Source organism: Buteo buteo, chromosome 2 (assembly GCF_964188355.1).
Source record: "Buteo buteo chromosome 2, bButBut1.hap1.1, whole genome shotgun sequence".
NCBI classification, from domain to species: Eukaryota; Metazoa; Chordata; class Aves; order Accipitriformes; family Accipitridae; genus Buteo; species Buteo buteo.
Genome location: NC_134172.1, coordinates 60,776,256 through 60,793,432, shown reverse-complemented (window position 1 = coordinate 60,793,432; position 17,177 = coordinate 60,776,256). Strand labels below are relative to the sequence as shown.

At 41.9% G+C, this 17,177-nt stretch overlaps 1 protein-coding gene across 2 annotated transcripts in view; it reads left to right on the top strand.

Moving 5' to 3' along the window:
* The window catches only part of NPSR1 (neuropeptide S receptor 1), a 60,802-nt gene extending 58,617 nt beyond the window's left edge, over positions 1-2,185 (top strand). For both annotated transcript variants that reach the window (XM_075022533.1, XM_075022532.1), the window contains 2 exons: positions 1,685-1,865; positions 1,987-2,185. In XM_075022533.1, the coding sequence (XP_074878634.1) occupies positions 1,685-1,865; positions 1,987-2,080 (275 nt within the window). In that variant the 3' untranslated portion in view covers positions 2,081-2,185. The remainder of the gene's footprint in view (positions 1-1,684; positions 1,866-1,986) is intronic.
* The last annotated feature ends 14,992 nt before the right edge of the window (positions 2,186-17,177 follow it).

The window sequence follows — 17,177 nt, the reverse complement described above, 5'->3', positions numbered from 1 at the left end:
ATTGAATTTGATGTCAGAAGCATGTTGCCTGCTGAGGTGGGAAGAACGAGCTCTCCTTTCCTGACAGGGCAGCAGATGACTCAGTGCAGGTGTCCTCCGTCTTCCACGGAGATGACATTATTCTGATGGAGTTAGGAGACTGACATTCTATCTCAATAAATAAAGGCAGCATCACACAGGGCTGGTGATTAGCTGCCAGAGACAGACAGGAAGGTGACTGAAACTATTTACTCCCAAGGGCTGACAGCCATCCCCTAACACTGAAAAAGAGATTGCTCCTCTTTCCTATGCTACACAAAATTCAGATTGGATGATATTGCAATAATGGCTCACTGTTTAGCAGTAGTGTCTACAGGCATGAGAGAGGCTGGTGTGAGTCATGCTTTTCAGAAGCCCAGGAACAGCTTCTTTGTGTACCTGAACTTTTCTGTGTGGCAATAAGAGAACACTTTTGTCAGAAACAACTACTATCACCAACGCCATCAGATGTTAAGAGCTCACCTGGATGCTCAGTATTTCAAAGGACCTTGATAATACTAGGCATCCAGCATGTCTTGATGTGCAAACAGATTAAGGCACCTAACATTCATGGATTTCTTTAAAGCCACTTAAAGTTCTGCATAGTCAGTGCTATGACCCATACATTGACACTGTGTATTGCTGTTTTGCTGGTATGTGTGCATAGACACTGCCAGTTTGGTTACTCTAGGAAACAGAAGGGGAGTTTACCTCTTCCTTGCACATTCAGTGCAGAAATACTGCTCAGAAATACTGATCAATGTGACGGGAAAGCAAGCACGAGGTCACTCTGCTGTCTCATTTGGGTCAGGGAGACATCATGTGTCTCATTTCACGGATACCTGTATATTTGCAGCCCAGGTACTTACAGCTTAGCTGAGTGAACTGCCTGTCCCAGTGTTTCCATGTAAATCTTGAATCCAAAGCTTTTGCGAAAGGAGATGACAGAAATTTGTGAGGGATAATTCATTCCCTACACCTGCAAATAAAGGTAGATCTGTGGCCTTTTTATTTCTGCCACCTCTGAACAAAAGCACCTATGAACAGCACAGTCCTCTCCTCCCTTCCCCAAATTCACCTCTCAAATTGCAGTACAGGAATTAAGAGAGTCTTCCTGCACACTCCATGTACACAGCACCTCCAGCCAGCATGCCAAATGATACATTGGTCTGCCATACTGTGGTGTGAAAGTGTGTCATTCCTAGTGCCTGGATGTCTAAGAGCCTTTTTTTAATAGGCAGCTGTGACAGGCAGCGCTGTCATGGAGTGGCACTTTGGTGGTGTGTACATTTAGATTGGCTGCTCACTCAGGGGACCATTAAAAGAGCGCTTCACTATAACTGATGATGCTTTAACTGGCTACCTATTTACCCTTTATGTGTTGTGTAGTGTTCAAAAGTGCCTCGATATGTCTAGAGGGAGCACTCTAAACACTTAGAGGAGCACACATAATTTATTTTATGGGCATTAAAATAAAAATAAAGAAAAATAAAAGCACAATCTAATAACTATTCTCTTAAATAAGACCCTGAATAGGGAGAGATTTTTTTTTTTGCATGAACAACTATTTATGTGTTATGACAGTCTCTCTATGTGCGTGTGATTACATCCCTAAATAGCTAAACTATCTAATGTCAAGCTCTTCCTCTCTCTGTCTCTCTTCCAGCATTTGTTCTCTGTTGGAGCCCTTACTTTCTTTTTGATATCCTGGACAACTTCAACATACTCCCCGAGACCAAAGAGCGCTTCTACGCATCTGTGATTATTCAGAACCTGCCAGCCTTGAACAGTGCCATCAACCCCCTCATCTACTGCCTCTTCAGCAACCGCCTCTGCCCCCCTTTCGAGTATCGCTCCTTTACTGTCACTGACTAACCCCTAAAAAGGGAGGGAACACATAAATGTAGTCCCTAAACAAACTAAGTCTTTTTGTCTATTCTAATTCTGACTGTCCCTTATTTTCTTCAGGGAAAGAAGGACTCAAAGGCTGGGGGGGACATTCCGGGACAGGAGTGACGGCAGGCAGGAGATGCATGTCCTGTCCAAACCAGAAGACATCTAGAATGGATGATGCTCTGCAAAGCTACACCGGGACCTGTGCCGAGGAAAGTGGAGGTTCCCCACAAAGCCCTGTGCATCGTGAGTGGACGGAAACCAACTGACAAGAGCCTGCACCTTGCTGCTGTTGAGCAGCACATGTATTTTCGATCGGCACTGCAGCTTCAGCAACCACACGCTGCCAGTGCCAACCTCAGTAGGAGGGATTTGCATGCCACTTGTGAGGGCTCATCTTGGCCCTCTGTTTTTAAACAAGCTGTAATATATATATACTCTGAACAGCAAAAAACAATGTAAATGGTGTCTAGTCAGTGTTCTCTATTTTTCAGGAGTCACTAAAACCTATCTACTGTACCGTCTGGCTCATATAACTGATAAAGAGTATTTACAAGTAATTACAGAGCAGGGGCCCTACTTAAAATGAAAACACAGGCACTTTTCTGAGAACATGCCACTGTCACTCCATATAATTATATCTGGGTTTCATACACAACCACTTATGAAGTCATAGCCAGAGAAGAGGGGACCGAAGGGCTGGGTTACAGCCTCCCACCTCACCTGGATCTGCTTCTCAGCTGATGCCAGCCCTCCCAGCTGCACCGTCCCTCGCAGCTCATCCTCCCCTTCCCACAAGGTATTTCCCTGCTGTCCCACCTTGGTGTGTCGGTGGCATCCCAGGGTCCCTGCAGAGCTCCCACGCGACACATCCAGACAGTCATGTATTTCTGGGCTACCATATTAACAAAGCGTTAGCCAGCCCCTCCCAGCCCTCATGCTACATCACGTGCGCAGATCCTCACGTGCTTCTGCGACAAAGGCTCTGAGCAGTCTTTTGGGGACCCGATGGAGAGCTGCCATGCTGGGCACTTCATCAGCACAGATCAACCTCACTGCCCACACAGCAGCATTTCTCTGGCTCGTGTCCTGTGTATATCATCCACATCACTTGAATCAGGCACGGAACCATACACTTCTTTAGACAACCTCAGAGCTGGAAAAGGACCTGAGTGAAACCATGAAACTGAAATTACATTTAGAAAAAATTATCTGTTGATGGACCAGTCTTGTAAACTCATTGTAGGGTCTACAGAGCACCAGCCATCAGGCAGAGCTTCACTGCACAGCATCCCAAGCAGTTGGGCATCCCATTCCCCAGCCCACAGGGCATCCTCCCACCACGCTGTTCTCAAGTTTAAGGAGAAATGTTCTCACACAGGTTCAGCAGGTGGGTGGATGATATTGACTTCAGTGTTCATTTTACAGCAAGGCAGCTTAAAGTGTTTGTATGATAGTACACTGTAACCAGCTGTATGGCAAGTGTGTTTGTTTCCTATCAGTAAAAAAATTGCATTCTTATTTAGGTGGAGTCAGTCTGAACAGGTTTTTTTTATTATTATGATCCTTTGCAATGAGTTTGTTCCCTGCAAAACAAGAACTGAATAAAATTTATTTATAATTACCTATATTGCGAAAATCTTTTTTTCCTAAGTAGGAGATACATAAAATTGTGGGGCTTTATGTTCTCAGGAAAATAAACAAGGTTTCTCTTTTTATGATTATGAAGTTCTGTTATGTCTATATTTTGGTAACAGCTTAATTAAAACCATGAATTTACACGAGCCTTTACAGCAGCCACCTTGGATAGATTGTATATAAGAACTAGACAACATTTTTTCTTGTGGGCATAACTTTCCCAAAAGTGGACTGCTCAATTTAAGCCTCAGTGATACAGATTTTATTTTTTAACTTCTTCATCTGATACATATACACTGGCTACCTACTTTTAAACAATTAATGGAGTTCATAGACTTAATACCTGGAAATCAGATAACATTTCTGAGCAGTACTTTGATTTGCAAATTTAACATGCTTCAATCCCTCTAAAATTTACATATTATCCACTGGGGTCACCACATGAATTATCCCATCTAAATTAAGCATATGCATGAGTAAGTGTAAGACTCCAGTCTTAAATGAAGTAATTTTCCATTTATTTTCAAAAAAACAGTCTTTTTGTTTCATTCATTATTGTATTATGTACCATTTACCTGTTGTTCACATCCTTTTTCCTCTGGACATGATTGTGGTGCCCTTCCTCATGTGAGGATCTTTCAGTTTAAATGGCCTCACACCACTTTTGTCTGCATCCCTTCCAAGAAATTAAATAGAGAAATAAATAATCCATCTCATTTTCTATCCTGCTTTCTTACTGTGCAAGAGACAGCATTTTACTACCTTTTTATATTGTCCAACACTTTTGTTGTTCAGCTGAGGAAAAGCTGAGTTTTTCCATTAGTATGGAAAACACTTGCATGGCCCTCCTTTGTCTCTTGGGAGAGCAATTTAGGGAGTTTCATCTGACTCCAGTAGGTTTCTTATTCTTATTCCATGTCTGCAACTTGCTCTACATCTGTTGACTGTTTAGTTGCTTAATTGTGACAGAGCTGCTACAGAAGACCCCAGGCCTATGAGGAGAGGTAACACAAGTCAATGTCAAGGTCCGAATGCCCAGAGGCTGAACACAAGAAGAAGAGTGTGCCCAGTTGTTTGTCCATGACAGCCCACAAGGAGCTGTGTTTTTCATCAGCTTTAACACTTCGAGATGCATCTGCGAGATCCTTCTGACATTCCCACAGCAACCAGAAATATTTGTATGCATACAGGACATAAAATCCTGTATGATGATAAAGTCCTGTATGATTATAGATTCCCAGGAAGCATGAAAAATCAGATACTCATCCCTCAGAGAAGTCACATCAAACAGCATAGAACTAGGATACTTTTCAAACTAATACATTAATTCAAGAGAAAAGAAAATATGTGCTTTCTGTGACAGGTTCAAATAAAATCTGAATGAGAAATCTACTTAACTCCTTCTTGGACATTTTTTGATGTAATTTAAAGTTCAATTCTCTCAGTTCAGATTTCCATCTGTTGCTAAAAGTGTAAAACAGTATTTTGTCCTTCATCTTGGTTTGGCCTTTGAAATTTCTCTCTCCTTTTTTATTTTTACTTTGAAAAAACTAATGCAAGACAGCAAAATTTAACATCCAAATCACTGGGGAGTTCAATATTCCACATTGTAACCATGGAAGAATAACAAAGTAAAAACCTACCTAGAAGAATTTTGCATCCTCCTTGTGCACTGCTGACCAAGTGCTTAGAGGTGCAGACACTATCAGTCAAAAAAAAAAAAAAGGTGGCCACTGCCCGGTTGTTTGTAGGTTTGGGGGTTTTTTTTGAAAAATGTATTTCATGGAAAAATAATTAGACCTTTTGATATGATACAGGAGGATTTGACTTCCACAGAACAAAAAAATTAATTCTTACACATTTCTAAGACTTGCAAGGCATGAATGAATGAAGGTCCATACTCTACAAGTTACCTAGGCATTTAAATAAGAGTTGTTTTAGTGGGAATCAGGCACATAAATGTCATTACAGAAGTGGATTTACACAATATGTTTTTAGAGTACTGGCTATTGCAAGCATCAGACCCCTACTGATAGCAGTCTCTAAGAAGGACACACAAGCAGGAGAAGTAAAAGCAAGTCTAGTACTTATTTTAATTCAAGCCCTGGCTTTTGAATACCAGAAAGCTTTATATCTCTTCAGATTTCACATTTTCTTGACACTACGAGATGCAGGAAATCAGGAAAATCCTCTCTCAAACCACAGGCCCCTGTGCAAAACATAGGAACAAAGAACTAAAAAAGAACATTTCCAGAGTGACTTGGGCAGAGAATTTCTCAAGATATGAGCACTTTGCGGTAACTCCAACCTGACATAACTAAGAATAGTCTCTTGGTGCTCTCTTTACAAGGAATGCTGGCAAGATGTCTCGAGTTCTGTGCCCCTTCAGAAAGCCCTACCTCTCTGTTTGTGCAGATTTGTTTCAGACAAGAACCCAGAAGGCATCACCCTACCTGCCACTTCACCTTACCCCTCAAAAGGACTACATGTACTTTTCAGAAATACTTGATGGAAACAGGACTACAAAAGAAAGTAACTGTAGAAAGCACAGCACAAAAGTATATATATGCTGTGGGCACAAGTGCCTTCTTTCAAGAGAGGGATCATTCCACAGATAAAAATAAACCAGTGCAGAAGCTATCTGTCTCTACCTTCCAATCAAAAGCCTGGTGCTTACACAAGCAGAGATTTTAGTTTATTCATCAACCTTGGGAAACATGATTGATTTGGGGAGTAAATGCATTTTTTTGTGTGAGGTAAAATATGTTTCATTTTCTTTAGCAAGCTGTAATTTATTTTACAGTGTTCAATTTAGATAAGCGTTATAGCTGAATGGTTCATTAGATAATCTTTTGTCATGTTTGATGGCATCTTATTCTGAGTATGCATAAAACATGGGGGTAGAGGGTTAGGCATACAAACACAGGCATGAATTTACAAATAGACATCACTAATTCCTCAGACTGAGTTGTTTATAGTGGTACATAATTAGAAGCTTAACTATTAATTTAGACTCAAGTGAGGCAAATGAAAATGGGCTAAAATTCAGAGCTTTAATAAATTCAATAAAAAGGAACAGAGTCTGAGGCATCATGTAGAAAGAACTGGATGATCTTCAGAACCCGAATAGCAGAACTGTGGTGAAATGTACCAGGCTGTGTGCTAATAATCAATTACATCAATTACAAGAAATTCTGTTATAAATTGGGAGCTCATCAGCTGGAAATACCTGAAGAGAAGAAAGCCTTGAGGATGTTCATCAGCCAGACAATGCCTGGTTACTGACAACAATGTGGCCGGTGGGGTCCGGGTCCTAATATACTCCCAACATGTATCTGGTGAAGCATTTGTCAGAAGAGCTAAGGTTGTGCTTAGTGTCACTGTTGAGACCACTCTGCACAAGACAAGAGAAAGAAAGAACATGGAAAAGAACAACTTGAGATTTCAGCTTGTTGGGGCTGGTAAAATGGAAAGCTGAAAAGGGGTATTTCTGCTGCCTGTTAGTACGAGGATGTAAATGGGAAAAGGAGGGAGAGGGGACAGCTACTTAAAATACCTGATAAATCTGCAACAAAGCCTGCCCCTGGAATAATCTCACCATGAATAAATCTGAAAAAATTCAGCAGACACAATGATCAGCCTGCCCAGACCTTATTGCAGGGGTCAGGAACGAACAAGCTTTCTGCTTAGAAGAGACCCCTCATAGTTTGTGCTATGGCTGTTTATTGAGATCTAAATGCAAGGCATGACAAGACTTTCTGTGCAAGCTTTTCAAGTGGACCAGGAGCCGGTTGCTCTCACTTTGAATCGTGCTAATGACCGTGCTTTTGCAATGGTGCAGTGAAGAGATCTAATATGAAAAGTATCAGCAAGGGATATTTATTTGGATAGATAATATCTTCTTAAGTCAAGCTGACGGAGCTGGAAAAGAGATTGAACTTTCAGGCATGAGCGTGCTCTCCCCATCCCTGCCCTACTAACTCACATCACAGGTTTCAGAAAAGTGCAAGGTAGCAGCTGGCCTTTTTGCTTGTGTTCAGGCTTTCGGGTTGAGACCAACACTGATAATAGCAGGGTCTTACAAGCATGACTCTTTGAAGCATAATCCTCTCTCCTCTTTGCCCAAGACACTGTGGCTCTCGCTGTTTGGTCTCACACAACAACCTCGTGTTGGAGCAGCAGCTTACAGCCACATTGGCAGTTTGCAGACAACCTGGGTCCACTCACCAGTAGCTGGGTTACCACTGCTACCTTCACATGTGCTCATAGTTTTTCAAGGAAGTGACTAAGAGCCTGTAATCGGGCATACATTTAGGCACGACGTGACTGGAAAACTGCACCTCCTCTGCAGTACAGACTAATGCCAAAGGGAAAAATTCTTGTAGCCATAAATTAATAAAGTGTCTTTGCCTTAAAGGATTTGGGTCCCTTAAATGCATTACATGGAAAATTAAAGAGAAGTCAGACTCCCATGATCATGCTAAAAGCTAAAAGGTACTTATGAAGCTACCATAGAGTGAGAAAAGACTTTAAAGTGATCAAGTAGGAAAATACCATTAAGTCCCATTTGGAGCCCCATGGCTTAATCTCCTCATTTGAGAGAGAAGGATTACTCCAAGAGAGTTTTTAAAACATAGACAGGGGAATTACTGATTTGTATAGATGTAAGGTAAGTGGAAGAAGCATGCTCAGCTTTGATATGGGGCCAAAATAACAATTTAAAGGTGACTCGGCATTGCGGTGTTTATAAAATGAGATGGGTGTAGGATAATTCATAGAGGAAAGTCAAATGCCATCACTCTTTCAGGAATACTTGGCAATTCCCTGAATATCCCCCAAAGAATGGGCTGTTAATGTGGTTATTTCCATGGGACAGGGTGTAGTGTCATCTGGAAATATTTATTGTCAAACAAACTTCTGCTGCAAGTTATTATTTTTAAGAAGTTTTTTGCATGCAGAGAACATCCTCTGGATCAAACTTCTGGGGGAGGCATCTCAGCACAGCCATAGCCATGGGGTTAGGGAACATGCTTAAGCAAGGTCTTGATGTAGCTTCCCAGATCCAAAAACTCCAGGGCTATACAGTCAAGTATTAAACAAACGCTCACTCATTCAGATGAGAACACTCCAACATGAGAGGCAAGGAGACATTTTCTGGTGACTTCTCCCATGTGGTGCCTAGCATTTGCCCTGCAGTTGTGAACTCCTCAGACTTGTCTCATGACTCCCCATTCAAGGGGGAAGACCCTCACAAAGGAGCACCCTGAGGCTGACTTTGATTTTGCACCCCTCTGTAGTTGCTCCCCTCTTTCTCAGTCTGTCTTCCACACCAAGATTTTCATGTGGTTTGGGACTTCTTATCGAATCTGGAAAAATGTCTGCATTCTTAAGAAAAGGAAAAAAAAAATAATTGCATACAAATGAGTTTAACCTGAGTCAAGAGGAGTAACGTGGCTCTGCCTCAGTTTTCTTAAAGAGCATTGCTAGGTAGGCAAGAATCATTGCAACATATCATGCTACATGACAGCAGTAAACGTGCCTTTCAAATCCCAAAGACGTGGGTGAGGTGATACCTAATTAACAATGTATGGAGGCATGCTGTTGAGATGGCTCACACAGGGACTCAGTAAGGTATCAGAAGGGGCCTGTGGGGAACCCAGCATTACACATTTGAACCTGTTTAATATTCTGAGCCAGATTCTCTGTTCATGTATCACAGCAGTTCTTTATCACCTTCCGTTGAAGATATGGTGGTTTTTATTAGATCAGGCCTACACCCATGTATCAAGGAATACATGTGTGAGCCATTCTGAAGCATGATCAACCATCAGAAAACAGGCATAATTATAATTTTAAAATTATGAGAATAATTGCAAAAGATTAGTAGTCTTTTGCCCAGCTGGAGACTTTGCAAAAGCCTGAAGGCAATTAAGCTGTTATATTTTGAAAGTATCTAATCAGTTTAATTTCTTTTCTTAGATAAAGCAGTATGAACTTTGATTTACATTGTTGGAGGAGGACTGTTGAGCGATGAATAAATGTTATTGGTAGATCAACCCAGCTCTATCACAAGTCAGGAAGATTCTTCTTGCTGAATTCAGTAGGAGTTTATCAGGCTCTGTTCAGGGAGAACACAAGACCTGTCTAATGCATTTACATTTACTATTTCAGGCAGGACTGAACTGATTTAACTGCCACCTCAAATCAAACTGACATTTAAAAAACAGGTTGCAGAGACTTTTTCAGGTCGGCCAAACAAAATCCTAAAAGAAAATAGTGCACATTGACATAGAATTACCTAAGAAAAACCTAAGAAATAGGATGAGAGGATTCACTTAAATGGTGACAGAGAGTTAAAAAACCAATCCTGCATGCTTCCTAGAAGCACAGGTCATTCCTATTACTTGAAAGACTGCCCCGATACCCAGCCAAAGTTTAGTGGATTCAAATTACACTACAGACAGGAAAATCACAGAATACCAATAGTCTTGAAACAACATGTATTTGATGACACTATGGGGCACAAATCTCTGCAAGAACATTGCATGAACCTCAAACGTGTTCTTGATATTTTTGTGTGCTCAGCAGTGGTATAATTCCTGGATCACTGAGTATGCTTAGAGTCATACCTATAGGAACTAAAGGCAACCTAAGGGATAATGTAAGCTTCTCCCTACTCGAGATCAGGACTCTGTTGAATTTCACTCATTCTCACCCCAAACTGGGATTAAACAGCACAAAAACCATGGGACATGTTTCAAAGGTCCTGACAGAAAAAGTCTTAATACAATTTGCTATCCTGCCCTCAAAGTGTGGCCAAAAGTCATAGACTTTCAAAAGCAGGTCTGGAATATTTCACAGCTGCTGGGGTCTTCATGAAGAGTTTGGGGAGTCACTGTCATCTTCTCTTTGCACTCTGGGGAAACCCTGGTTACTGTGGGGTAACTGGTAACACGTGCTGATGGCTGCAGCCTGAATCCCAGACTGGAGAGAGAAGGACTCAGGCTGGAAAAAGTCCAGGAAAGATTTACTTGCCATCAAAAGCCACATCCAAGCCCATCATTTGAGTAGCCCTCCATATGGCACTCTTGCGCACATGTGGAGTTCCAGGCAAGAAGTCAGGGGCCACAGTACCCTGACCATTCTACTTCATATTCAGAGCTGGTTGGGATACCTCTGCATCCTTAGACGCTGCCTCTGTATATGTGCCACCTTTACGTCTGAGCCACAGTCACACCAATCTGACATCTGTCTTTTTAATAAAGTAAAGGCTTCTGGATAAAAGACTCAGCATGTCTGATTGCTCTGCTGTTTGTCCAAGAGACACAAGCAAAAGGTGAGCTTCAGAGTAAAAGCATTTCCCCTGCCAAGACATTCTTTTTTAAGATTCATGATATAGCAATCTGATTTTAATGTTTCTGTGGTGTATAAAAGCCACCCACCACTCCATCTCTGTTTCACAAAGCTAATATGACTCAAATAACTAACTCAAGGACAAATGATTATCGAGCTACAGGACATTCACCGGTGGAGTCATCAAACCCTTTAAACATATAACCATTGCTCTATTGACTGACATCTTTATGTGATTAGCTGAATTCAGTTCATGAACTTTTCAGTCAGTTACCAGCACAAAACTCATGACTGCAGTTTCCCAGTCCTTCTCTTCTGAATTGCTACATTAGCCTCCTCTGAAGTTTGAATCACAAGGATTTGTGAAGCTTCTGCTGCTATCTATTAAAGCGATTTATGGTTTATACTATATCAGGTGGCATACCTGCAAGCAGAGACAGGAGTAGCACTTCTGCTCTAAAGCTGCTTTTAAGGACTTTTTAAGGAGCGGGGGGAGGTGGGGACACATTTCTAGCAGTGAGTTGCTCTCAAGAAAGTTTGTTTACTGCAACCCACAGCTACCATCAGAACAGCAGCATGACATTTTTGGCATATCAAACCCCCACATTTAGGACTTTCTCCTGCCACCCCATTGCAGCACCATAGATCCCATATGACGCATCAGAAATTCTCCCATCACCATGTTGTAGGGTGTTGGAAACCTGGAGCACATAATATCCTACTGATGGCAGGGATCCCCTTTCCTTCTAATCCTCCAGCTCCACGTGCTAGGCAAAAGACAGGAGGAAATGTGGGGATTAGTGGGGAACTAGCGGGGGACAGGCAGGGCTGGCAGCAGGTGCCCTCTGCCAGGACAGTGCAGCCAAAGAAGGCTTTGAATAATCACCTTCCACTGAAGGTTCTTTCACCAGGGCTCTTGCAATTACTTTGCAACCAAGTGTTATGCAGTCTGAAGCCTGTAGACAGACCAAAAAGAGTGTAGAGGTATATAGTATTGATCTGATTCAGTACGCTTATCACTGATTTGGAAATGTAAAGGAAATCACTTCTGCTAAACTATGCAGATGGCAAAAATATAAACATGGATGAGGGTTGAGTGTTCACGAAAGCAAGACAAGGACATTCAGTAAATTAGTCCTATGCAAAAGGTGTATTAGTAGTCAAACACCAAGCTACGCATCAAGGGGAAAAAAATGTCCCCTCTATCTAGAGAAAGTGGTGCTGTGGCTGGAAAACCTGAGACTAGAAAGGAACTAGAGAGAATAATAATGAATGAACAACACAGCATGAGCTCCCAGTATGATCACGGGATCAATGGAGATCAGGGAAAAGAAATAAGGGGTTGTTCAATACCCTTCCACACACAATGGGAAGGACAGACGTGGAAATTGCATCTTTTCACAAAGCTTTTATGAAACTTGTCTAGGCTGCCAGAAAAGAGCCATAAATGAATCTGAGGATGGAAGGAGATCTCCTACAGTAAGGAACATCAGGATCAATCTCTTTTGCTTAGAACAAGATTACCAATAACAGAACCTAAGAACTTTCACAGGGAGAAAAAGCACAGTGCCAGAAAATTAAGTCTAGTGGAGCAAGACATTAAACATCAGTGGTATAAAGCTGAAGCCTACAAATCAAGTCAGATATTAGGATCACACTTTAACAGTAAAAATTTTTAACTAGTGGAAGGAATTACCATGAGAAATACTGGATTCTTCATCTTTGATGCCTTCTAATCAAAGTTGAGGAGTTTCTATTTTATAAATAAAATTCAACAGTCATTCCTTCCTCAGTTTAAAATCTTTGAAAAGCAAAGTTACATTCTGCATGGTTTTGCATCATCTCTTCTAGCAATAGTTAGCTGTACTGGGTAATGTAAAAACCAAAGGTAAAATGGTTGGCCAGCTTCCAACCTTATTTTTGCATCTTTGGTTTTGGATAGAAACAAACTCAAAACATCGATTGTTTATATCAGATCAAAAGGAGTAAAATGTCCAGGTATCTTCTAGGACACATTGAAGTGGCACAGGGAAACCAGCGGATGGGACATTCAGTCTGGTTAAAGCAGACTCCTAATGTCATCCCAGAAGGACACAGAGAAAACAGAGCATGTTAAAAGAAGGGGTGAACAAGACCACAGCGGAGTAGCAGGAAGGAACTTGCAGGACTATGAAGGAGATGTCCTGGTCCTACTGCCATCAATGGAAATTCTACCTTTGAGTTCAAAATGAACACACAAACATTACTTAGTTTATCTGGGAAAAAGTCAGAATCTGGACAATGTTGTGATATCATTTATGCACCGCTGGGACAGTTGTCTTATGAGGACAAGAATAAGATATAAAAACCAGAGATACAGAATAGACTGGACACTCCTATCTATTTTTTGCTATAACCAAAAAAGAGAAGGCATTGGATTCAATTAGAAAGGCAGTCACACTCATAAGCAATCACTGTAAATGCATTATAATTAGCACATCATATTTGAAATTCATTACTCCATGCTAACACTTAGTCAGTTTAAATCTTTGTAAACTCTTCAATGCGTGACTGAAATGAGCAGCACTTGCAGTTACTGTAGCTCTGGGTGGGTTTCAGATTAAAAATATCATGATTGCTATACTTCCAGGTAAAAAAATATCACAGGTGGGATCAGAAAGTAATTCCATTCCCTGCAACATACAGCTGTGAATGAATGCCCTGTCATATATTGCTTGTGGGTCTGTCTCCTTTTTCCTCTGCTGATAAACCCAGCCAAGATCACTCTACTGGTAAAACGGGACATTGGGGTAGATGGTCTCTAACCCGTCTGAGGATATCAGGTCCGCCCCTTTCCTCTTCTAGCAACTGTTCTGGCTTAATGTAAATCTTTGCATGTCACACTTTTCATTTAGCAAGTAGGAAGAGTTGTTTTTAATTTTCACAGTGCAGCACAACGATATTACCAATTGCAAATTTAATCTGCAATGTGGACTGCTTATAGCTCTACAGCTGAGTCACTGTGATTGCTTAGATCTGCTTTTGTAATTTTGAGAAGGATTTATTAAAAAAAGAAGAAGCGGGGAGGGAGAAAAGGACTGAACTGGCTCCTTGGTGCTTGGCAAACACCTGAGTCTTTTCCTCTTGAATTGAGGATTAGTGGGCATTAATCCTTGCTGAAGGCAATATATTCAGCAGATTCCCATGGGGAATGTGGTCCACTGTGACTATTGAGATGTTCTGCTTCAGAAAAACGTGTCAACTTCCCTTGTCTAAGTGCCAAGACACCCGTAGCCAAGCAGTGATGGGCCAGGCTGCCTGTTGGGAGAATCTCAGCACGAGGGACCCTGGCACCCAGGGCAGCAAGGAAAAATCTGTTCCCACCATGGCTCCACCAGCAATGCTGGAGCTTCAATATGCTTGAGCCATCCTCAAGAAACAGCCTCTCCTTGAAAGGACAAATATGTGCATCAACATGTGTGGGAGTGCAAGCACAAGACTTAGAAGCCCAAGGCAGGCTGGTAAGGGTCTTCACAACAGTTAACCTATACTAATTTTTCATTCCATTTTCATTTCAGTTTTTTTAAGGCCTGAAACCCACAAACTAATGGCAAAGTTGTACTATCAACAAAAATACAGAATTAAGCCTAACTTCATTTCTTCTAATTGGAACAGGAAAATAATATTGTGAGCATTCAGGGTTTTTTTTTAATAACCGCTCTGTGTTCAACTGCATCCAGGTTTAGTTTCAATATATTGCTCCCTCTTCACCCTCAAGCTGAGACCATGGTATTTTCTGTTCAATAAGACAGATGTGGAAATTACTCATTACCTGATGAAATACTAGCAGCTGAGGAAATGAATTCATGAATGCTTGAGGGAATTTGTTTACATGCAGTCATTCATTGTCAGTGTTAACCAGACTGAATGTCTTTGACTTTCCTTCTTTTTTGTCCCCTAAACAAGACGTTTGGAGACATTTTGAAGGTTAGTTTAGTATTTCTCAAATGTCATCCAAGTTCTGAATTATAAAGTTTATCTAATTTCTTTTTCATCCTCCATCACAACAAACTGTTAGCAATGTACTCACTTAACAATTCTCTGGGCCGTAATCTCTATGAATGGAAGGCATCTGAAAGCACGAGTTGAGCTCTTAGTCGTGCTAGAATAAATCCTGCTTCCTCGGGTTTCTTTGGTTTCATCAACTTCATTATTTCCACAGAAGATAGCAACAGGGCAGCCAATCCCACCTCTGCCTCCATGCACTTACCAGGCAAGGGTGCTGAGAAAGAAGGGGTGGGCGCCCTGTAACATGGTGTTTAGGCTGACAGCTTGTTAGGTCCTTTGGATAGCAACTCTCCATGGGGTATGAAGCCAGTGGATTTTTCTCACAGCTGCTGAAGCTGATCTGAATCTGAGGTGCCCTGGCCACCAGGGTGGCAGAAAGATAACCCCTTATTTTTGTTAGGGTTGATCCTAGCCAGATCATTTCTGAGAACCACCAGTGTCAGCATGCAGGGAGGGTGTGAGGACACATTGTGGAGGACTGTGGAGTCCAAATTGTAGCAGTCCTGATGGATCACGTCTGCACCAGGATCACTGTGAGGGTGCACACATCCATGTGCAAAATTGCCTGAGCCCTGGCAAGCCCGATGAGACACCTCGACCTAACACCAACCTGGAGGCACCAGGAGTAAATTCTTCATGCTACCCAAATTCCCACCTCCCTCACACATAGTGGGTTTCCTACCAAGGTCTCAACTCTGTAGAGGCACAAAATGAAGAGAGACGTGGCTGCTCCAGGTTACACCTGTCTCTGACTAACCTCCAAAACAGAGACAGGGTCAGGCCTCAATGCCACTTCACACTTCCCCAGAGTGAGCCATCTCACTTTGCAGAGTGCACATCTGTTACAGGACCAATGCACAAGACATAAATTAGCTGATAGGTTTACTGCTTTGACCTAACCAGAACTTCCCACAGTGAATCCTGAAGAAGGAATTCACTGCTGATGAACCACCTCTGAGGATGGAGGGGTTTGTTCCAGAGATTTGTGAAATCTCTGTGCCCCACAATTCAACTGTTACCATGCTTGCTATTTTACACCTTTCAGTAGTCGAACAACGGCAGGTCATCACCATTACAAGAAAAAAGTCAGCCTTACCAAGTTACGCAGTGACCTTGCGCTGACTTCTTACTCAGCACGGAGTGGGGAGAGAGTGAAATGGAGTCAACCCCCCCCACATGTCAGCATCCATCCAAGGGTGTACCCAAGTCAGCCTGCCTGAAACAGAGGAGGACAGTCAGTCAAACTCCAAGTTTCAGTTATTTACACATTTGCCAGAAAAACCTGATTTTAACAACTCTTCCCACAGCAAATTTCCAAGCAATATTTCTTTTACTGCTGAACGTGACTTTGTTTTATTTGGAAATACCAGCCACAGTGAGTGAGCTCTGAAATACTGGAGTGAAACAATAGCAGGAGGAAGGGAGGGAAGGCATTCCAAAGGGAAGGCATTGCCAGAAGGAAAACTGCAATTTTCCAATCAGATCACAAATGAGGGTTCATTGACATGGTAATAACTAGTGTATCAATCAGCCTGCAAAGACTATTTTATCTAATTTGCTGATGAGCTCAGGCAAAGACATCCTGTTCGCTCAGTTCCTTGGTCTAGTGCTAACCACATGTATCACCACAGCTTGTGCCATCCGCCCCTGTTCCCTGGGGACTCTCCACCCAAGGACAAGTGTTCTGCTTTTGTGATAGCATAGAAAAATGCTTTTTTTAAAGTCAGCGCTAATCTAAGACGACCAAATGTATTAACAAAAATATGATAGTGATAAAACAGCCTTACCAGGATAACGGCTTTAGAGGAAAAGAGGCTGATATTGACTCTGTAACTATAATTACTTAATAGGCATTTAAAGCAGCAACATAATTACTCAGCCCTCACTGTAACTGTGCCTTGGAATTTCCCCAAATTGGTAAAAAGAAAACACGAAGTAAAGGGTCATTGCAACGTGCGCAGTTTCCACACGGCATAGTCTCTTACCATGCAAAAGATTAATAAGGTGGGCCAGAGAATTTGCCATGGCAAGGTTGGACCCCACAGGACATGGGTCTGTGCCACAACCACTCAGCTGTTCCCCTCTCGGGTGGGAAACTCTGAGTTTGAATTTAGCAACAAAGAAATCCCATGGCCCTCGTTTAACCCAGTACAAATGATGGCAATGTGGTTTATCCCCTGTGTGCCTGCTCTCAAGGCAAGGAGGGAAAGGAGGAAGGAACATGAGCA